At 37.0% G+C, this 24035-nt stretch overlaps 1 protein-coding gene across 5 annotated transcripts in view; it reads right to left on the bottom strand.

Annotated features, from left to right (window-relative positions):
- Positions 1-24035, bottom strand: part of Clcn5 (chloride voltage-gated channel 5) — a 186450-nt gene that overhangs the window by 15122 nt on the left and 147293 nt on the right. For 3 of the 5 annotated variants that reach the window (XM_013144280.3, XM_013144281.3, XM_063245531.1), the window contains 5 exons: positions 14508-14659; positions 11334-11433; positions 7595-7782; positions 2578-2700; positions 1365-1571 (listed from right to left, as the gene is read on the bottom strand). In XM_013144280.3, the coding sequence (XP_012999734.1) occupies positions 1365-1571; positions 2578-2700; positions 7595-7782; positions 11334-11433; positions 14508-14659 (770 nt within the window). 5 annotated transcript variants of the gene reach the window in all.

Here is a 24035-nt window from a genome sequence, read left to right as displayed (position 1 = left end):
ATTCCCATTTAACAACCTCCACAATTCAACACAAGCTTGTATCCCTCTGCAGGTAACTAAACAATCTACTCACATGTCTCTGTCTCACTCTTTCTAGCTTTTCTCTCTTTTCTAACTATGTCAGAAACTTCCCCCACTTAACTGTCAACATTTATTAAATATTTGAAATCTCAACATATTTCTAATTTCCTCCTAGGTTTATGGTTAACTTTTTTAGTTTTCGGAAGAAATCATGAGGGTACAATTTTCTGAGAAATCCTTTTGAATAAAATTATCTTGGTCTTGAACCCTTCTCCAGATGTGATTTCTTTGTTACTAAAAAAAATAAAGCAAAACCCACTATTTTTCTTATATCCTTAATTATAGCAGAGCAAAAATAACTAATGACTTGAAAATCTTTTTTAAAATAGTCTTCCCCCTCAAATTAACATATAGTAACAACTATATAAATTTGATAGGGGACCAGGAATCTAGCTCAGTGACGTAAGCGACTGCTTGGCAAACACGAGGTTTTGAGTTTGATCCCCACTACCAAAAAAATTTTTTTGAGACCAACTATAGAGACACTGCAATAGGACTAAGTTAGCTAACTGAGGCCAGAGGTACTGGTCCAATACAGTAAGAAACTAGCTCAGGTATAGTATTAGGCAGAAATAAAAGATGAAAAAGCTGACATCTGGAATATATACTTAATTTGTATTTATTCTTCTGTAAGAATAAACTTTAAAAATCTACTATCTTGTAACTTCTTTTGTAATAGAAGCAATACATACTTCACAGAATTACACGCAATACAAAGTTAAAGTTCTTACTTCTCTATGCCTACCACCTTATCCTCTGTCTTACCAGAAATAGATATTTTTAACAGTTTGAGGTTAAGATCACTTTCCAGAAAAAAAAGATCACTTTCCAGACATATTCTTTTTAAATACACAGATAATATACTTTTAAAAAACATTATCTGAATTACACAATATATGTTAGTCAAATTGTTTTCTTTTTAATTAACAGTGTAATATCATCAGCATTCCATGCCACCATCTATAGGACTATCTCCTTCTTTTTAATTGTTGCATAGCATTCAAAATTATGGACAGTATATTGCTTATTTGGTAGTTCCCTTACTGATGGACACTTTGGTAGTTTCAGATTTCCACTATGTTAACAAATACTGCACTGACTACCCCCAGACAACTGTATGCACACACATGCTAGAAAGCCTGCAAGAGAAATTCCTACAAGTGGATTTGGTAAGTCAAAGGGTCCTTGAATTCACAGTAATAAAGTCACCCAATTGCCACCCCTAAGATTGTATCATTTATGCTTTCATGCAAAAAAAGACTATAAAAGCCAGTTGCCATTACCTCTCTGCGCTTAGCTTCATTCTTCCTGTACTTGTTGAAGCAGTGGCACAGGATGTTCCCACAGCAGCAAGCCACGTGCACTAGGGGGCCCTCTTTGCCCAGGCTTAAGCCAGATGACACTGCCAGCACCAAGGTGATGGTTTTGATAATCAGGGTCCACTTACCCAAATAGCCCCTAATAATGAAACCACTCAGGATAGTTTTTATCTGCAGGTCAAACAAAGAGAGATTGGATATGGAAGTAAAGAAGGCTAAGAAGCAAAAACCTGGAACTCATTACAGACACTGAACGTTTGAACAAGTGACATACAGGTAGAGAGGGAACCCAGAAGCTAAAGAAAGCCAAAACTTCAAGTTTTCATGTACTTTTTTGGGTGGGGTAACAGTGGGGAGCCATGTGACAGCTGGGCAAGAGGACATCATAAATATGACAGTGTTTAGATGGAGAGGGAGGCATGCAGGCAAAAAACAGGTGCTTCTTTAGTTTATAAATTGATAGCCCAACAGTCATGTTCTGAGACAAGAAGGTCAGTCAGTGTTCCTGAAACAACTTGAAAGATTAGGTATAGCCTTGCTTAACTCCCAAAGAAATGTGGGACAATTCCTGGATCAGGAAACAGACGGGAGTAAGGTCACCCTGGAAACCTAAAGTCTCAGTCACTGTCAAGCAGCCTAAACCAAAAGTAGTTAGAAATAGGGTTTCAATCACCATTATACCCTCCTAGACTAAATCAGGTAACCGAGGCTGAGAAGAGACTTAAGGAAAACCTAAAGAGACATTACAAGGCCCCAGGACCTTAAAAAGTGTTGTTGTTTTGTTTTTTGATTCAGGTTGCTTAGGTTGGTCTGCAACTTGTGAGTTTAAATGTTTCTCCTGCCTCAGTCTTCCAAGTAGCTAGGAGTATAGGCACATGACATCCAACTTATCTAAATCTATTTAATATTCATCAAACTTGCAGGCATAGTGCTGTACTCCTGGAAATTCAGTGACTTGAGAGCCTGGGGCAGAAAGACAGCAAGTTCAAAACCAGCCTGGGAAACTTAGAGACACTCTGTCTCAAAATAAAATTCTAAAAAGTGTTGGGGATATAGCTCAGTGCAAAGACCCAGCACTACAAAACACATTTTGGTATATGCTAGAATATATATTAAAATGTTTTAACAAAAAGATTAGTATTATAAACATTTGGAAACCATTTAATAATAGACTTACCTCAGGGATTCCAGACCCACAGGCATAAGGTGCAAACACCTTAACAAGAGATACAGCAAGGAAGGCAAATAAAAGAGCCCAGAGGACGTACATGAAATAGTTGACTATGTAGGCAAAGGCTCCCTAGAACAAGGAAAAAAAAGAGAAGCTTGTTTTAGCTTACACTGGCATCCTGAGGCACGTAGCTCTTCTGAGTAATGATTTTTCCAGAAGGTCAGAAAGACAATGATTAACATTAAATTGCTCAAAATTTTTTTTCCTGATTGTCCAGTTAAAACAACTACTGAAACACTTGTCAGGTCACTTAATGCTGAAAATGAGATGCTCTGCTATGCCCAAAGAAAATTTACAATGTGTTTTAATAATGCATGTGGAGAAACAACCAAAAAACCCTGAAACAAAATTAATTTTGATGTGAGTGCTTTGCTAGTTTTTGTAACCAAATATATAAGATTCTGTGTTAATTTTACCAAGAGTTTTAGCAGCGTCCTTCCCCTGCCACAATGGCTGAACTCTGGCTGCACAATGAAACTGAAAACCAGATCCAAGTTTTTCTATTTAAAAAAAAAAGCCCTATCACATTCACCTCTGGCTACCTATCTTGGTGTCCAATTCCTACAGACAGTTATAGTGACTGAAATTTCTAAATGTCTTTTGTGTTTTTAAACTATGTTTGTTGTAGATGTTTAAGATATACAACATGATACTGCTTTTGTTTTTGGTGCAGAGGATAGAACCCAGGGCCTCATGTAGGCTAAAGCACACACTTTACCACTAAGCTACACCCCTAGTCCTGATGTTGATATATATTTATACAGCAAAATGATTACTACAGATTTACATATCTATCATCTTCCACAGTTACTTTTTTTAATATGTATGGTAAGATCCTAAAATCTATTTTCTTAGCAAATTTTCAGTATACAATATTAACTATATTCTTTGTATGGTATATTAGATTTTTAGATTTTCTTCATTCCACCTAACTGCAAATTCATAGCTTTGGCCTACTTTTCTGCATTTTCTCTAGTAACCATCAGGCTACCTTCTTTATATTCAACTTTCTTAAAGATTGTGCATATAATTATTTTATCTTTGGAGAATTTTGCTACCATAGGTGCAGGGACAAGCGTTATGAGTAGAAGATTTTTAGGCCCTGATGATGGTAGATATTGCAAAAACCAAAAGGGAATAACCATTTCAAGCAGGCACTGAGGACAGAATCCAGTCTCATGCATAGTAGGCAACTATTTTACTGCTGAGCAATATCCCCAGGCATATTTATCCATTTTTAAAATGGAGAGAACATATTTTTGAGACTGTCCCTACAATAATGAAGTGTGCCACAAAAATATCTAGTTTTGACCACTAATCAAAAATTCATCAACAATAAAGGGCTGGTACATAGCCATACCTTATTGAAAAAAACAATTTTGAATGCTAGGAAGTTATGCTTACTGGTAAAAATATTACCAGTTCAAACTCATTCAAATTATATGGAATGGAAAATTCAATAGACTTTTCCATGCCTGTAGTCCCAGCACTCTGAGAAGCTGAGGCAAGAGTATCTCAAGTTCAAGCTTTAACTCGTAAATTCAAGGCCAGCCTAGGCTTCATAGTGAGTTCAAGGCCAGCCTGAACTATATAGCAAGACGCTGTCTCGATAAACAAACAACAACAAAAACAACACGTTCAAGCTCAGTTTGAGTAATCTAACAAAGTTACTCAAAATTAAAGGTGGGGATAGGCTGCAGATATAGCACAGTGTAAAAGCCATGTTCAATCCTTAGTACCACCTAACAAGAATAATAATAGAAATAATAACTTTGGTTTTTTTTTTTTTTTTTTTTGATTTTTTGAGACAAGGTCTCACCTCTATAGTTCAAACTGACCGCAAACTTACAGCAATCCTCCTGCCTCAGCCTCTTAAATGCTGGGATTATAGGCATGTATCACCACACCTAGATTAATTTTTCATTTTTGAAAACACTATTCGATTCTCTGACCTAGACAAGAAGAACCAGAACACTCAGTATTTTTTATGAGCTATAAGTTTTACACAGGTTTTCTATGATTTTAGTTCCTCAAAGACACAGACAACTGCTCTCTCTCTACATTTCAAATGTACCTTGGAGTAAAAAGATTCCAGAGGTAATAAACAGAGAAAAGAGAGCAAAAGAGAAAGTAAGAAAAATTAGCCAAAGGCAGAAAACAAGAAGCAAAATTCTTGGCAAGAGAAGGCTTCTCAAGATGTGGAAGACTTTTCCCAGGCAAGGTCTGGGGAAATAGGGCTTGTGTATTATAGCCATGTTAATTTCCTGTATTTTCCTGAGAAAGGCTGAGTGAAAGGTACAGGGAACTGTCTTGCATGTTGTTTTAACACTTCCTATGAATGTATAACTACTTTTAAAAAGCAAGTAACACCTACATACATTCACACCTGCACAGATGCACACTCACTCACCCTAAGTTCTAGGATTTTCAAACTTTTCTATACCAGTTTCTCCTAATATAGGAGAATAAATAAAAGACATCAGGGTAAGGGGCTGGGGATTTAGCTCGGCAGCATAAGCACCTGCCTTGCAAGCAGGCGGTCGTGAGTTCAATCCCCGGTACCGATAAAAATGAAAAAGACAAAAAAAAAAAAAAAAAAAAAAGACATCAAGGTAAAGGGCAGTAGTTACCTGATAACAGAGCTAAAACAGACAACTTGGGTTTTTTTTCCACAAACATGGAAATTTTATATTCCATTTTTAATGACTGTTTAAAAAAGTTTCCTCCAAATAGAATATCTGATGCTCTAGAAAAGCATGTAATATTCATCTTGCAGTTTTACTTGTCCCAGGGCACACTGACCATACCCCAGTTTGGGAAGCACAGACCTAAACCCTCACAAACATGCACCATATACACTATCTACCTTTTAGCTGAACCCTTGCACTGAATCAATATGTATATGTATAGTCGCATGTATACATGAACTCTGTTTCTGACTTTATAATGTTTCTATCCTCCTTTCCCCTTGACCAATTTTGTGTGAGTGGATGAGTGTGTGTGTGTGTGTGTGTGTGTGTACACCACCCTAAGTTGTTTGGGAACTAACGTGAGTAATGAAAGTTTTTAATTTATTTTTAATTGGCACATAATAATTATGTGTATTTATGGGGTACAATATGATAAGTTTATCATATATCATGTGTAGTGATCAAATCAAGATGAATAGCACTTTTATTTCCTTAAATATTTAGCATGCCTTTTTGTTTGGAACCTTCAAGTGCCTCTCTTCTAGTTTTTTATAGATACACAAATTGATAGTCACCCTGCTATGCTGTTGAACACTGAAACTTATTCTTCCTGTCTTAACTATATTTGAAACCTTTTATCTAATCTCTTTCTTTTCTCTTTTCCACCTATATTTCCCAGCCTCTAATGACCACTATTCTACTTACTATCTCTATGTGAACAGTTTTTAAAAAAACAGAATCCAGCCAGGTGTGGTGATGCACACCTATAAGCCCAGCATTCAGGAAGCTGATGCAAGAGGATCACTGCAAATTCAAGGCCAACCTGGGCTACATAGTGAGTTCAAGGTCAAGCTGAACACATGATGTACTGTCTCAAAACAACAAAACAAACATATATATAATATATAACAACAAAACATACATATATATGTTAATTTTTAAAAAAAAAATAATGAATCCAAATCTATATCCTACTCTGATCCCCCTTATAGAAGCCAGAGTAGAATTGGGTGACTTTTTGTTTTGTGCACTTTTATTTTCAGTGGGAGAGTTCTGACATGTAATAAAGTAGTAAGAGGAAGGAAAAGAACTGAAAAACATTTACTTTTGCATTAATGAACACGCTAGGTGACAATGAAAGTATATTTGATTACACGATGAGATTGGAAGTAATTTTATTCCTGAGTTTCTGTTCTTTTAATGTGGAATTTATGGTAATTTAAAAAATACTCTAATGCAATGCTCAGAACAAATCACCTTTGGTATGTATATAATAAACACCTTTAACCCATTGTATCTTTTGTTAGAAATTCCAGTTTATCTGTCAAGTGCCTCTGACATTCCTATTGTTACAGGCAGCTAAGCTCGTTAGAAATATTATAGGCAATCAGACAGGGCTGGGCCCTCCAAGAAGCCAGCACAGAGGACCAAATGTCTTGTGACCTTGGAGGAGACACACACCTCTTGCTGTGCACCAGATCTCAAGACAAAAAGCAAAACAAATGCAACCATACCCTAGGTATAAACAGTAGGGATTAGGTATGGATCATCTTGAGAAGCCAGCAGTCAGCATCCCAACCCTCTACAGGAAGAGTCACTGATGTGTAAAGAATGCTCACTTGCTACTTGACTCATTCCCTATATGTCCCTGATTTTGTCAATTTTACCTGAACAATTAAACTTATTGATTGACCATAACTCTGTCCCACCTCATGCTCATTTGCCTTGCAAGTTCCCAGTTTTCCCCATTTTAAACCCTCCTTATCTCATGGTTTAACTCTATAAAAATCTCTAGAAAATACAGAATCTTTGGCAACCCACTCTGAACCCCTTCTGTCTCCCTCTCTTAGACAGATGCTTTCTTTCTCTCAATAAATATTTCTGCCCTTAACCTCCACTGTTCCTAAAATTCATTCTTCAATTTTAGAGAACACGAACTCATAAAAGACGTATGGTAGGTTGAGAATTCCTTTCACCTATATCACTATTGAAATTATTAAGGAACGATAAATCCAGTAACATTCTATGAACAACTAAGAACCACCAGGCTTATTTAAAACAAACTGAAATTTTAAAGGTAAGCAACGAAGAGTCTACATATAAGAAGAGAAGGAAATAGGACTACACAAACCACAGAAAAATGCAGCTGGCATGGGTTCCCTTTTTGTGAAAAGGAAAGTAGGGGAAGATTCCACAACCGTCACGAGTGTTGTATAAGACATTAAATAAATGTAATAAAATTCAGTGGTTTAGTAATCACCATTACAGGTTACCTCATCCATGTTGATGATAAGCTGGGACCAACTATTCCACTCTGGACACTTGTCTCTGTCTTCAAATGTGACCTGCTGAGAGTTCCAGCAACAGTGTTCATGGTTGAACCAGAACCCCTCTGTGCATATACCTTCTTTTAAGTCAGTCATCCAGTGTGCAGAGATGTCTATCAGACCAGCTAAGGAACCTGGTTTAGGGAGAAGGGGAGGCCAGAGTTAAATTCTATTTATGAAACTATTCTTTGCAATAATCAGAGTAATCTTTATCAGCAAAAATGAGAGAAAAAGAATTTAATAAAAGGACAAACATATGTTTCCATTCCATCTGTCACTTCTCTCTGATTATCTATTTGCTTGATTTTTATCTGTTCTCTCTTCATTAAACCTTGCTATCTACAGAATTAATATACAGGAGACACTTAAGAGAAAAACAAAATCACTGGGTGGAGCTGAGTATGGTGACACAAGCCTGAGATCCCAGCACTTGGGAGGCTGTGGCAGGAGGATCACTGTGAGTGTTAAGTCCAGCCTAGGCTACACGCTAAGGACTAAACTATGTGGTGAACCCCTATCTCAAAAAAAAAAAAAAAACAAAAACAAAAAATGATAAACTGGTTGGAAATGAGGGGCTAGAAGTTTTGTTTTTAAACTGAATTTACACGGCAAAGACACTGCTTTGTCTTAAAGAGTTTATGAATACTAATCCACAGAGATAGTAAGGCTTATTTTAGATTAGTTTATTCTCCTTGTACATTCCAAGTTGAGAAAACATGAATTTCCCATACCTGGGAATTCTATGCTATTTATTTTAGATACCTCGGGAGGAGCGCTGATAAACATTAATGAGAGTATAAGCCTGGACAACAGGGGTTTGCTCCACGAACAAGGACCATTGTGTCACAGGAGGAAGGTATTCTAGGCCAAGGGGATTGTGGCTATAAAAGAACAAATGGATAGATAATAAGAAAGGGGATCTTTTTCAAATGGGAAGGGGATAAGAGATAGCATAGGAAAGGAAGGAAAAGGGACTCTAAAAAAAAGATAATCAAAGAAAAAATGGAAATAGTTCTTTTTCAAATAGGAGGGGAATCAAAAGTTGGAGGGAGCAGGGAGAGATGACAAAAGGGGACAAAAAGAATTAAGGTGTAGTATGTACAAATTCCCCATGATGAATATAATCATTGTTTTTTACAAACATGTACTAACAAATTATATAATAAAACTGAAAAGAAGTACAAACTAATGTGCATGGAAAGTTAGAAAAGCTTGACACATGTTGAAGCCTCTTGAACCTAGAACGTGAATGTTGTGATTGTTTCTCAGTGAGAAGGAACAAGTGGTATAACACATAGAACATTCATCAAAGAAAACTAAGAAGGAATAAACAGGGACATAGGCACTAGGCTGGTAGACTGGTAGGGATACGATAGTTTCATTATTTTAGATTCTAACCTTCTTGCCATTTCTGTCATTGTGGTGAAGAAATTTTGGCAAGGGGAAACTAAATGGCCCAGAATCATGATTTTGGAAATAGTAAAGACATCGTAAAACTCATAGACCCTGAATTCTCAGCCTGTTCCTGCATTCAGACCCACTGCTTCTATTGAGGGAAAGAAAAACATTCACTGACCACCTAGTGACAAGAAATACATTAAAATGTTGATGCTATACCTACATCCAAGCAGGAGATGGCTATGTTGTGTGCATGCTTTGGTAGGTGCTAAGTGTTAGCACAGGTTATTTACCTGTTGGAGTAATGTAGGCAAATCCAGCGCACTGCTTGACACCTTTCAAATGCTACAGACCCCTATCCTTCTCTTCTTTTAACTCTTACTGTACTTACTAGCTGGACGTAGACAATTAACATGCTGTTGTATAGTTTGCCTCAATCCCTGGTTGTCTCACGCATGTATATCTTATTTTATCTAATACTACTACCCTCACTCTTGTCTTCCCTTCTGCCTCTGCCTCCTCTCCTTCTCCTAATTGGCTCTTTCTTCTCTGGTGACAGAAATTTCTTTGCCCCAAAATATAAAATGCTGTCCTTTGTCCCTGTTACCATTTCAAATTTTGTCCCTCTTCCCTTTCCAATCATTACTAGAACTTCAACACTGGCTACCTTTCATTAATACCCATCTCTTAATATTTCTCTGAGATGATTTTTCAGGTCACCGTTACACTCCTAACTGGTAAATTGTATAACTTTTCTCCCCCATCTTTCTTTTCATCAGCTTCTCTGCAATACTTGGCATTAAAGACCACTCAGTCTGTTATTGGCCAGCTCCAAACTGATCACCTCCTCTGTCCTGAACGAGCCAGAAGGGACAAAGTTAAAACCCTAGGTTATGGTTTGGCAAACTACAACCCAAAGCCTAACCCCTGCCTACTCCTGTATTTGTATATAATGATGTCCTGGTGGCAGCCAGGCTCATTTGTTTACCTAGGGTCTATGGCGAATTTTGCACCCATCAGAAGAGTTATAGTAGGTGCTACAGAGACTTTTTGGCCCATAAATCCTAAAATATGTACTATCTAGCCCCTGTACAGAGAAAAATTTGCCAACCTTTTCCCTAAGGCACACATTCCACAGCTGTTATCACTGAAAGCTCTAAAAGGATTCGCCATCTCTGCCCTAGGCTATAGGTAAGCCACTCGGTATTTGCTGTAGTCATTTTCTACATCATGGCTCATAGACTACTATCCCTAACTCAGCAGCAGCATTAACAACTGGGCACTATGCTAAATGCTACATTGCATTTAATCCTCATAGAAAACTTTTAATATAGCTACTTTTATTATCTCCATTTGACAGATCAGTAAACCAAAGCTTCCAGAGGTTAAGAAATCTGACCAAAACCACAAAACTGCAATGGCAAGTAGCACAAGTGCCTAAAACTATAGTCTGTGCCATTATCTGTCATCTTATGCCATATCCTCCAACTTTCCCACCTAACTCCTGTTTCAGCTCAAGATTCCAGATCTTTCTCTCTCTTAAGGACCTACCCCTTGGCATCTCTTGCCTGGTATCCTTGGTTCTGTATATACATACAGGTATATATATATAGATAGATAGATAGATAGATAGGCAGATAGATAGATACACATATACATATACATCTATATATATGTATATACATATATCTGTATAGATATATATGAAAATATTCCAAAATTTTAAAAATCTGAAATCTGAAACACCTCTAATTCCAAGCATTTTGAATAAGAAATTATTTAGAATAGTAAAAAAGAAAAAGAAATAGGTGGTACTGTCCCAACCTCAGCCATCATGGGAGAAGGAATGATAAGTTTCTTGTGAGCACCGACATAATTGACATGCCTTTCTATACTATCAAATAAGAGAGTAGAAAAAGCCTGAAAAACAGCCACAAAATGTCTCAGGAAGTGCTCTTCTGCATCTTTTCTCCTAGACCCCATTTAGAATGTGCATTAAAAAAATCTTGATTGTCTCCAAAAGAAAGTTTCTTTCCAAAGACAAGCCCTGTAAGGCGTAGCTGACATCCCTTACAATGGATACAATACCTCAGTGCTAATATTTATTTAAGGAAGGTGATTTGCAGGTGTTACTACTCCTTTACAGGTTAGAAATTCAGCATTCAAGAGGCTCACCAGCAATTCATTTCAGGTGGGAAAAGATTGGTCCACCTAGTTCATAACTTAAGAGAGACGTATGGCACAATTTCTGGAGATTTGTTGTGAAAGCTAATATAGTTTACTATACCTGATAAAAGTCCAATAAGGAGCATCAACAACCAGCCAGAAAAAGCATCACTCACACTGTGAATTAAGGCCCACGTAGATTCTTTGCTTCTATTGGTAATCTAGGGGAAAATGAAAAAAAAAATCAGTACACTCTCCATATATTTTTCTTTTATCTCAACATTATTCAGTAAACAAATACAATGACAAATCACCTGGGAACAGAGACCAGCTGAAAGTTACTCCTTACACAATCTTTAGCTCAACCAAATTCAGCAGTTTTGACTCTTACTAAAGTCTACCTTCATGTACAGCAGACATGCGCAATGCACACCTGGTCTACCTGGGTCACACTGAATGCAAAGATTGTCTTGGGACACATTTAGAATATATAATGTAATATATATTACAAATACATATATTATAAATATGTAATATAATATACATAAATAACAAAACTTCTTTTTTACATCTGTTATTATAATATTTTTTAAAAGGGACAAGTAGCCTGAAAGCTGTAGGTTGGACATGCCTTATCCACAGTTTGTAAAGTTCCTAAGGACCTTATTTGGGATTTCCTTATTTAGTTGTTAATTTCTTGCAGCTGTCAACCTTTCTTGTTCATTGTAGGGGTCTCTCTCTTCCGTCCAAAAGATAGTCACTTGAATCCCAGAAAATATTCTGATTGTCTTACAAAGAATAAGCAAACACAGGCTTATCTGCATAATGAAAGGACAATTTAAAATTAACTTCCTAGGGTGGTGGTTCAAGTCAAACAAATTCCAAAACTTGATCCCACTAAATACCTACATGAGTCACAGATACTAAGTTGTATCACCAATACTTTTTTTTCATTTTCATAAATCTTCAAGGTAGTAGATACCTTGAGCCAGAGATACAGGACCTTTTACCTTTAGATCTGACCCTTATTAATTTAACCATTCAAGTGTCCACATTTTTACCACCAACATTCTTACAGTTGCATAGCTGTGCCCTTCTCTGTACCACTATTTACTCTCGAAACAGGTGTAGCTACCCCATCTTTTTCTGCAACAACATAAATGCATAGTAAATTATGAAAAATTCAAAAAGAGTTTTAAAACACATTCTGAACTATGACTATAAGTTTCCAATTTCAATGTTTGAAAACATATGAGACTACATTTCTCCCTGTGACATTATTTCTTTTCAGTTAATGAAGAGTTGATATTAAAAAGTCTCTGTGGACCAAATTATAAATATACTTTAATTGGTTTTGGATTATTAACTGGCATCATATATCTCAAATGCAACCATTAATGAGAAATGTACCTTGTCATACACAGATGACTCTCTTAATTTGAATAACATGTTGAATATATAATGGATGACAAACTCCAAAAGCAGAAATTCTAAAGCCAGAAAAGTCTCAGTTCTAAAGCCTGCATCTGATAGAATATAAGTATATTACAAAAATCTTAAAAAAAACATAAAAGAAATTAGAGAACATCCTTTTGTGTAGTTATAAGTCAACTCAATGCAATGACTACAGTTCCAAAGATTAAGTAGGAATTTCTCAAAAACTAAACCCAGGACAAGCTGACTCTCAGGTTCAGGTGCTTTTGAGAAAACTGGTCAGGAGCTAGGAAAGACTGAAGAATGAAAAATCAAGGGCTGGGGGTGTAGTTCAGTATTAGAACACTTATTTAGCATGTGTGAGGCCCTGGGTTCTATCCCCAAACATCAAATTAAGAAAAAAGAAAAAGAGCAAGAAAAGTGAACTTCAAACTAGGTTTGAAAGTCCCATTCAACCCAGATAGTCCTCTCCTGATATTTTCCAGAATTGAAAGCATCATACCACAGTGATATATGTGCACCCGTGTTTATTGCAACAAAAATGTGTAGTGGCCAAATCTTGGAAACCACCCAAATGCCCATCAACTGAGGAGTGGATAAAAAAAAATGTGGCATTTTTATACAATGGAGTACTAGTCAACTATAAAGAAGGACAAACTTAAAACTCTTATAGGTAAATGGATACAACTTGAGACCATACTCATAATTGAAATAAATCATACTCACAAGTGTGAATACTGTATTGTCTCCTTAGTGTAAAAAACTGAAAGAGTAAATAAGACCCAAAATGTACAATAGATTTTGTGAAAGTGAAAGGAGAAGAAATTACTCAAAAGGTAAGAACAACTGGGAGTGGAGAAAGGAGAAAAGAAAGAAGGGGAAAGATTATATATATATATATATATATATATATATATATATATACACACACACACATACATACATACAAGATAGATAATCACACTACTGATCTGTTAGTTCATCAAAAAAGTTTGTGCTTTCATTGTCCAATCACTTTATTCAATCACTTTTCATGCCTTTTTCTTATAATCTAAGTAACTATTTTGAAGATAACAATACACAATAATAACCACTGTTAATATACTGTGTTGATTTGAAATTTTTTAGCATTGTTTTTAGTCTTTTTTGTTTTGTTTTAAAATGTTTTAAAAAAAATAATTTCACCTAAATGCTCAGGAAGTTTGCTTGGCTTTAAGAGGAGGAAATCATGAAGAAAGGAGACAATGGATTCAGCTTAACAATCAAATTTTAAATTCGGAGTGCAAGCAGCAATAGTAAGGAAAAAAAATATTACCACTGCTGTGGCCTGAAAAAAAGACTTGCTAGAGCATTACCTACTGAGAATCTCTAGGCTGGCTGGAGCTGGGCACGTCTTCTTAATAAGCTCTGCATCGTGGCCCTTAAACAAACTAGAAATTGTGATTTCCTAATTGAAATAGTACAAGGCAACAAGTTCAAAATAACCTTGGAAGACCACTCTGAGAAGTTTTCAAGGCACTTTGAAAAGAGACAAGTGGGGAAAGTCTCTTACCAAATTCAAAAGAACTTGCACCAAAGCATAGGTACCATCTATTACCATGTAGGTATCTTCTATTACCTACCACATTAATGTCCTTAATCTGAATTTAATTGGTGTTTCAGTTTAACTAGAGTTGAATACATAAATTAATTGGACTTTATGGTTGCACAAGAGACAGAATGGAGTACCATTCACAGTTTGCAGGGGAAGAAAACAAGAAGTCACCAAGAAGCAAGCCAGGACCATAAGAATCTTTTTCAACCACATACTATGGGAAGATAAATAATCACAATCACAATACACAGTTATCTTTTGTCTTACCTCCCGGTGCCTATCCCGGTCTCGAGACTTCTCTCTCACCCAGTCAATTGTGTTGAAATCATCATAGGTCCCTACACCAGGAATCGGTTCCTCCAAAAAATCCATGATCCTATTTGAAGAAGCTATTCCTCCACTATTATAGAACTTGTTCCCTGTATTAAACAGGAAATAGACATGAGTACTTCTGACAGTCAGCATTTTTTTCCCGTTACCAGGGATTGAACTCGGGACCTTGTGCTTGCCAGGCAGGCACTGTGCTACTAAACTATATCTCCAGGCCACATGCAACATTTTTAATACAAACTTTCTAAACTCTAACAGGTAAGCCCATAAACTATCAGATGACTACAGTTAGGGTGTACTAATAAAATATATAATCACCCGGTGGGGACATCCATCACATTCAGAGATTTCTGTGGTCTAACCTCAAACGACTAGCCAATGAGTAGCTAAAGGCAGTGAGAATGAAAAGACACAGATAGGAGTAATATTACAGAGAGAAATGAAGCAAGCTGATGTGCAAAAGGAAACAGTTTATGGAACAGGCAACCAAAGAAGCTTGGAGTAACTCACATTAATGGTTTAAGGAACAGGAACAAAAGAGTCAAGGTTATTGCAGGCATATCACATCTGAAATCATTTTACATTAATAAGACAGCAATTCAATCCTAGAAGGCAGCATTTGCCCAAGTAGGAACTCCAAAGGAAGCATCTTGGTCTCTTCCAGTGTTAAGCTGGCTGGAATGTAATAATTTCTCTTAAATAGGTAGAACACTTTGATTCCTAATATAATGGGCTTGTAGAAATTTTCCATGTATGTCAAACAGTCTGCAATTTATATGTAGATTAGGAGAACAGTATATGACTCAATGATGATATATCCTTCTCTAATCCTTCTACTAGAAAAAGCATCCATTTGCCCACCTACCATGGTCCTTTATCTGCTTGACTTTTAGCACTCCCTTTATAATTACTTACGCATATGCTTTATCTTTCTTTCTAGACTACAAGCTCTATGTTGGTAGTTTTATTTCTGATTCATCACTGTCTCCTCCACAGTGTCTTAATACATACCCAACACTCAGTAATACCAGCTGAACCAAAATGTGTTTGATGAACAGCAGGGATGAGATAAGTATTTAAACCAAGCAGTTGTACTCATATGCGGTTAGTATTGCTTAACAAACTCATTCAAAATATTTGGGCAGTACCATCCAATAGGACAATACTGCTATTAAACATAAATGTAAAACAATATTGAGGAATTTATGCAAAAAACAGGGGGTACAAAGTAATGCCATCATGTAATTCACCCAGTCAAAGCTCACACTTGCAGCACCAGCTTCAGCAGGGACAAAGCCTCGACCAGATAATGAAATCCTCTGCAAAAAAGGCCCCAAGTGGGTCTCAGTCAACTTCCTCTCCTCCATTTGTATGCCCGCCTCTACTAGAAACTGCTACCATCCAGGCATGGTGGTACATGCCTGTAATCACAGCACTTGGGAGCCTGAGGCAGGAGGATTACTACGAGTTCGAGGCCATCCTGGGCTATACAGTGAGTCCAGGCCAGTCTGAAGTACATAGCGAAACTAACTCTGTCTCAAAAAGACCAAAAAAAAAAAAAAAAAAAAAGAAAGAAAGAAAAAGAGAAAAAGAGAGAGAAAAAGAAAAAGTAAAGAAACTCCTACCAGATACCTTCAGCACTCCCACGGGGTAAGTTTAATGAATACACCAAGCCATAAGTGGTTTGCCAATTGTAAATCTTCCAAATACCTAATTTAGCATACTTTTAGAAGCAACATACACATTTGACAGGAAAAGCTCAACAGAGTCCAAATTATCTGGAAAGTGGGGGTGGGCCAGGTAGATGGCAAGCAAGAGGTGAGCAAGTTAATCTTAAAACCCCAAAACAAAGTCCTTTCCATATCTTCACCTGTACCTGGCTATAAAATGAATGGCTGCTGAATCACAACCTAGCATTGTCTATCATGTCAGTGTCACACTGATAAAGATGAAAGCTGGTATTTGGAGAGCATGGAGGAGGAAATCCAGTTAAGATAGAAGTACAAAAAGAGAAAGAGAGTAAATTATGGGGGTGGGAGAACCAAGTTGTTTGAGTTCTCAAATCCAGTGCTGAGATGAACAGAGGACACCAAACAACCAGAAACTGAGTTTTTTTTTAAAGGCAGGTTAATGCTTCCTTTGAATTTACTCTGGTTTAAAAGTTCTTTTATCAGGAAGAAAAAACATTGTGAAGCTCATTTTTAAAAGCCTTTAATAGCTACCTAATGTTACATTAAATACCAAATGAGGCCCCCAGATTTAAAAATCTTAAGGCAAAATGAGGACCTGCAACAGCATCCTGGCAGGAAAGAAAGAATCCTATTACATCACTAGGTAACATGAGCACCGCATCATCCATCCTCCTTTGTCATCCGTCTCCTGTTAGAGACGCAATTGTTAGGCCCTAGAAAGGGCGGGCAGTGATTAGAATCCTACTACAGATTGCTTGGGATTCTGCAGATCTCTTACTCCCAGGGGCACGTTTCAATCCTAGGTCAGGCTCAAGCCCGCTTACCTTCAATCACAGTTTTCTTTTTTCCTGTCTCAAAGAAGAAATAACCTTCACAGCCCACATTTGGTCATTTAGGTTGAAGGCGCTTTAACAGAAGGAGCTCCGCTCTGGGGCACTTTAGGAGGGCACTTGCTGCGTTGTCTGCCTTTCACAGCAACAAACGCCACCTAAAGAGTCACCAGTGCTCCCGGCGGTCAGAGTGTGATGTCACTATTGTGATCACGTGACCAAACCCTTGGACCAGCCTTGCAAAAAGGAAGATTTTTAACCAAGCACAGACGCCTTAAAGATGTAGTCTCATCTAAATAAAAGCCACCAAATTAAAGTCACTTTAGAAAACTGGGCTCCAGACAAGTTTCACTCTTCAGACCTCATTTAGCAGAAAGTCTGAGAAGGCAATGTAGAAATGCCTAAAAGCATTTTGAGTTACAGGCGTTCAAAATTTTAAAAAAAGGAAAAAGGTAGGGAGGATACTACAGAAAAGGCTTTTTAAAGTGCACTGTATAGTAGTAGCATGGATAAAAAGATCACAAACAATGCTGAATAAAAGACTGCAGGCACAAAGAGCACGTAACATTACAAATCTATTCCTATAACTTCAAAAATAGGCACACACTTAAATTATACCATTTTCATATACAAATGCTTGCATTATAAAGAGAAGGAAGAAAATGACAAATGCTACCTAGAGGAAGTTCACTAGGAGAAGAGCATGGCAGAGGGGGAGTTTTCAGAATGCTGATCATTTGTCATGATCTGACCAGTGGTCACCTGTGTGACCATTTAAAAAAAGTTTTTTTTTAGTACCAGGAGTCAAACTCATGACTTCATGCTTACCAGGCAAGCACTTGAACCGCTGAGCTATATCCCCAGCTTAAAATTATTCTTTAAAGTATATACATCATATGTGTCTCACTTTCTATGTATAAACTATAACTAAAGGAAAATGTGAGGTCAAATGCCTGTATATTTTAGCTAAACGGGAGGCTAGGGCAAGAGATCACAAGCCCAGGAATTCAAGGCCAGCCTGAGAACTAGTTAGATCCCACCTTTTTTTTTTTTTAAAAAAAAGGGTTATGTTGAGGCTCAGGATACAGCTTAGTGGCACAGCACATGCTTAGTAATGCAAGGCCCTGGGTTCAATTCCCAGTAACACATTTTTTTCTCTTTTTCTTTTCTATAGGTACCAGGGAACGAACTCACGACCACACACTTGCAAGGCAGGCGCTTATGCCACTGAGCTAAATCCCCATCCCCAGTAACACATTTTTAAAAAGAAAAATGTGAAAAACTGAATTGTATTTGAACTTACCATACAAGATCAGCACTTTAATTGCTCCTACTCACTTTGAAATTTCAGAATACAATCAAGACAATGAATTGTTTCTTAGTAGTAGTGTTCTTCTCCAAAAGCTAAATCAACTCTGTTCATCCAAACTGGGTATAAGTAGCTACTGCAGCCCTGATAATACATTCACTATATTTCCATTATTTGAAAGGCTTACCCTTTCCTGGCCCTATTATGAAGACTATTTTTAGACAGGTCTTAATTAATTGTGCAATAACATCATTCCAGTAAGAAAAGAATAAAATTGCCATCTCCCAGTTTCCTAACTGAGTCAGCAGAATAGCCACTGGTAAACATTAACTCAGTCCTGTGCACTCCAATAATCAAACCATACACATAGGGCTTCGAAATATTATTACTTTCATTGGTTTTTTTTTTTGGCTTTTTGAGAAAGGGTTTCACTATGTTGTTTAGACTGGCCTTGAACTCACTTTGTTAGCCCAGGCTCCTAACTTGCAGCAATCATCCTGCCTCAACTTCCAAGTGCTAGGATTATAGGTGTGCACCACCATGCCCAGCTCTCATCAGTCTAAAGCTCAATAATTCTAAAACCTTAATTCCACAAATCCTTATGAAATGTGAGGCATTACATGAAACCTGTACATTTTCAGTCCATGGTTAATTATTATATCTCACTCTCTTGATAAACTAATATGGCATTAATGAAAATTTAAATTGGTAAATTGATATTAAGTAGAAACAAGTGACAATACTCTAAAAAGCAATACATACAGTGATACATTGAGTGTGACAATCTCATACATTTAAGCTTTTAGAAAATTATGCATATCACATTAAAAGAGGGTTACACACCCAACCCCACAAGGCTCTTTTCGTTGCTACCTTTTATTAAATCATTTTTTTTAGGTAGGGTCTTACTATGTAGTTCAGGCTGGTCTTGAACTCACAATGTAGACCTGACTGGCTTTGAACTTGGATGCTGCAATTATAGGATGGCGCTACCATGCCCAGCTATTAAGCAGTAAGCAGTATTTTATGTGTACTATCTGAACCCCACTATGGAATTCACTTACAGTGTCCTTTTTTTTTTTTTTGCAGTATAGGAGAGGCACTTGACACACTCTAGGCAAATGCTCTAACACTGATCTACACCCCCAATTCTTTCTTACATTATCTAATAAGCTTCATCTTGTCAGGATTATTTCACATTCCACCAAGCTATATTTAGAAAATATATTACTTTTTTATTCTTAAAAGCATATATAGTTTTAGCAGGATATGGTAGTCCATGCCTGTAATCCTAGCACTTGAAAGGCTGAGACAGAAGGATCACCATGAGTTGAAGACCAGCCCGGGCTACATAGCGAGTTCAAGACCATCTGATTTGCATAGTAAGACTGTGTCTCCAAAAAAGTGTAGTTCTACATATTGTGTAGCTGGATCCATGTTAATAACTTCTAATGAAAGTTCAGATTTGTCTCAAATGCTTCATCAGCACTTCTTGGGGAAAGATATTTTTATTCCTTATAAAGTTACTTTGAATACTAGAGAGCTGGTTTTCATACTAAAATGAGAAAATGAAGTACTGGTATTCAGAATCTGGCATGCTATATTTCTTTTGTTTTCTATCCTCCATCCTCTGCCAAAATTAGAAACTCTAGCATACTGTATGTTCATTATACAGATTGCTCAATGTAAGTCTATTATTACAAATATGTATTTCTACTACATTGATATATTATAAACAAAAGACAAAAGGCTATTCACCTTTTAATGCATCCTAAGATAAAAACATAATAGAGTTAATGTTTGGGGGCAAGCAGAGTTATGTTTCTAGAACACATGCTAGACATCACAATCTAAATATATATAGAACACAATCTAAACATATTATTTCCCAGTTTCTATGTTGTCAGTGGCTCCTACAGCAATGTTTTGAAAACTTTTAGCGTATGAAGATAGTTTAACGGCTATTTGGCACAAGTGTGAACCAGGGATTTTTAAAATATTCATAATTTTTAGGATAGGAACAATAAAACTTTTGAAATATATACTGCCAGGCATGATGACATACTTGGGAGGCTGAGGCAGAGGGATGTCCATGAGTTGAAGGCTATCCTATACTGTATAGTCACAACTTGTCCCAAAAGATTCCCCAAAATAAATCTATAATAATGATAATGTAACAACACTGATGGCTTTTAACTTTCATTAATGAGAGATTAAAGTGCTTGCACTCTTTCACAATGGTATCAAGATGTCTGACTTGATGACAGCTTAACCACTTAGTAGTCCAATTATTTAAATATAGGGTGACCAAAAGCTGCATGATTTTCTGTTAATTTTTTGAGATAAGAGGAAATATTAAAATGACAATTTCACCAAATTTATTTAATACAACAATCTACTGGTTGTAGGCCTAGCATGGGTGGCACATGCCTGTAATCCCAGCACTCAGGAGGCTAAGGCAAGAGGACCATTTCGAGTTCAAGATCAGCCTGGGCCACAAAATGAGCTCAAGGCCAGCTTCAACAGCATAGTGAGACCCTGCCTCAAAAGCATCAAAAAAGGGCATGGTGGCACATGCCTGTAATCCCAGCACTTGGGAGGCTGAGGCAGGAGGATCACTGTGAGTTCCAGATTATTCTGGGCTACAAAAAGAACTCAAGGCCAGCCTGAACTTCATAGTGAAACCCTGTCTGAAAAAGAAGACAAAAGAAAGGGCAGGGTGTTTCTCTCAGTGGTTTAAGCACCTGCCTGGCAATTGCAAGGTCCTGAGTTCGATCTCCAGTACAAAAAAAAAGTATCTACTGATTGAAATGACACCCATCTGGGAGACACTCAGGATGTGCTGCTGAGTGACATGTAAACTGTAAAGTGGTTAAGGTATTGATCATATTACATGTCTGGTTGTTTTCTTTTATTAGTATTCTTAAATGTAATAGAAAGTAAATTACTAAAACAGTGGTCAGGAACGGCAACAGAGGCTGGGCATAATCTCAGCACTCTGTGAAACTAAGGCAAAAGATCACAAACAGACCATCCTAGGCAACTTAGTGTCTTAGTAAGACCCTGTCTCAGAAAATAATGATAAAAAGATTAAGAATGTAGTTCAGTGTAAAGGCCCTGGCCTTAACCCCTAGTACCACATACACAAAGAAAAGAAAAAAAAAAAAAAAGAAAAAGAATGGCAGGCCAGGTGTGGCAGCACATGCCTATAATCTCAGCACTCAGGAAACTGAGGCAAGTTCGAGGCCAGCCCAGGCTGCACAGTAAATTCAAGGCCAGCCTAAACCACATAGTGAGACTCTGTCTCAAAAAAAAAAAAAAAAAGGCAGCAAGACTAAGCAGTGAGGTACAAACAAAGCAAAACATGAAAAAAGTTTTTCAACAAAAGAGCATATTCAGAGTTAAGCTTCTAGTGTGTAAAAGTGTTACCAAGAAAATCAGAATTAAGCAATGATCCTAAATGTCAGTTAAGTACTAGATTTTTGCCTCTAATAGGAAAAAAAAGTAAACATACCAAGTTTTGAAGGCATTTAATATATAAAAAAGAATTTAATGCTCTAGCAGGAAAATGATTCAGGTTAAGATACAACTATATTTTAACTTGAATGATAGATGAAAACGGCTAATTTGCATTGCCTGAGGTCAAGAAAACATATAGAAAAGGAGTCAGAAAAACAAACAATATTGAAAGAGCCTTCCCCAGTGCATCATACTTAGGTCTAAAGACTTAACAAAAGGCCTTTAGAAGTACTGCCTAAATTAGGATACATATAAATGAATACATTTAACCTTTATCTCATTATTGAAACCTCTATTTTTTTCTAAGAATCACTTGATGCTTAAAGCTAGAAAACATCTTAAAATACACAAAAACAAATTCTGATTTGAGAATGTTTATTTCAATCCCTCACCAATGAACCACTTGAAATTTATCTGGGGAGCTAAACAGTAACTGATTAAGTGAACTAGTTAAACAATAACAAAAAACACTAGAAGGAAAAGCACAGAAAGAAACCAAGTGCATAGATCTTGAAGTACTGCTTTAGTAGTATCATAGGTACCTGGGGTGTCTACCTGTTGCCAATAACCTAAAGAAATAAGCACTCAAAGAGATAGGCTGGTATTCTAACTATTGGAAATTGCCTCTTCTAAAAATGTATTTCAGTTTTACAGGGATATATCATATTTTTTCAAGGCTGGAACTACATCTACAAAAAATTCAACATTATGCCTAGCACACATCAACAGATATTCCTCCCATGGTCATTTAAACCTTACCTCTACACAACAGCAGCAAGTACCAAGAGCCTATTGTGAGCCACCTCTCACTTCTATACCTAAACTAATCCTCCCTTCTTGTTCTTTTACTGGTTCATCCATTCTAGTTTTCCCATTAAGTCATAAACTCTTTCACATGCCATTTCACCTACATTTCTGAGAATACAGTACAGCTGAAGACCTAATAGTCAACATTTGTGGGGAATTTTTTGTATCTAGTTACTTGTGCCTATTTTTTAAAAGTTTTTTTTGTTTGTTTGTTTCATTTTGAGACAGGGTTTGCTATGTAGTCCAGGCTAGCCTCAAACTCATGCAATCCTCCTGCCTCGGCCTCTGAGTGCTGAGATTACAAGTGCATGCCACCATGCCTAACAGCCCTGTTTTGCTCTCTATTTTGCTTTCTTACTCAACCAAATCCAGTGGCCAGAAAGCAAATATTGGTGGCACAACTTTCCCATCTAAACCTTGGCAATACTGATGGACCATGCTATGTTTTGATATACTGTCTTAGTTTGACTCTGGAATGCTTATTCAGGAAGTGTATTCTGTTGGTATGAATTTGTAAGCCATGCTGGTTGTCAAATACTGAAATACTTCTGGAGGTATATATAAATAATCTATTTCTCAGGAATCGTGCTGGTTTTATGTTTTTCTTTTTGCTTTTGTTTTTTCACTTTCCCTTAGAAACAATTACCTGATCTGTCCCTAAATATCCCAGTGATCTGCCTCCCAGATGTATGTCTGTTCTTTGCATGTGCTGTCCTCCATATTTGTGCTCTATTATGTTAGAGATGATCCTTTTCAGGATCAGTAGCTAATATCTCAGGACACCCCAGAACAGTGCCCCAGGGCAGCATCTGATATTCATTCTGATTGGTCAGTGTGCTGTATAGATTTGAACATCCCTCCTGCACGCATCTCTTTAGGGATCCACTGCTTTGGTTCCTGTTCACAGTAGGTTAAAACCTGCAGGTGTCCAAGATACAAGAAGGACAATAAGATAGAAACTCTTTACCTTAGCTCTGCTTGAAAACTATACAACAAAAGGAGTGGTGAGCTGGGTGTTATAGCAGAAGCCTGTAATCCCAACACTCAAAAAGCTGAGGCAGAGGATTGCCATGAGTTTGAGGCCAGCCTGGGCTACACACATTAACTTCCAGGCCAGCATTAACCACATAGAGAGATCCTGTCTCAAAAAATAACATAAAACGCATAACAATAAAAGGCAGGGCAAAAGATGCAGGTAATGGAACTCCAAAATCTATAGCAAATCTATATCATACACACTTTGACATGGTGTTTTAGAGTTATCATAAGCACATAGGAAAGTGAAGCATAACAGAAAAGGATAGGCAAA

This window comes from Cavia porcellus, unplaced genomic scaffold (assembly GCF_034190915.1).
Source record: "Cavia porcellus strain 051 isolate PalLab524CR breed Dunkin Hartley unplaced genomic scaffold, mCavPor4.1 scaffold_3, whole genome shotgun sequence".
Lineage (NCBI taxonomy): Eukaryota > Metazoa > Chordata > Mammalia > Rodentia > Caviidae > Cavia > Cavia porcellus.
This window is presented reverse-complemented; position numbering and strand designations above follow the sequence as displayed.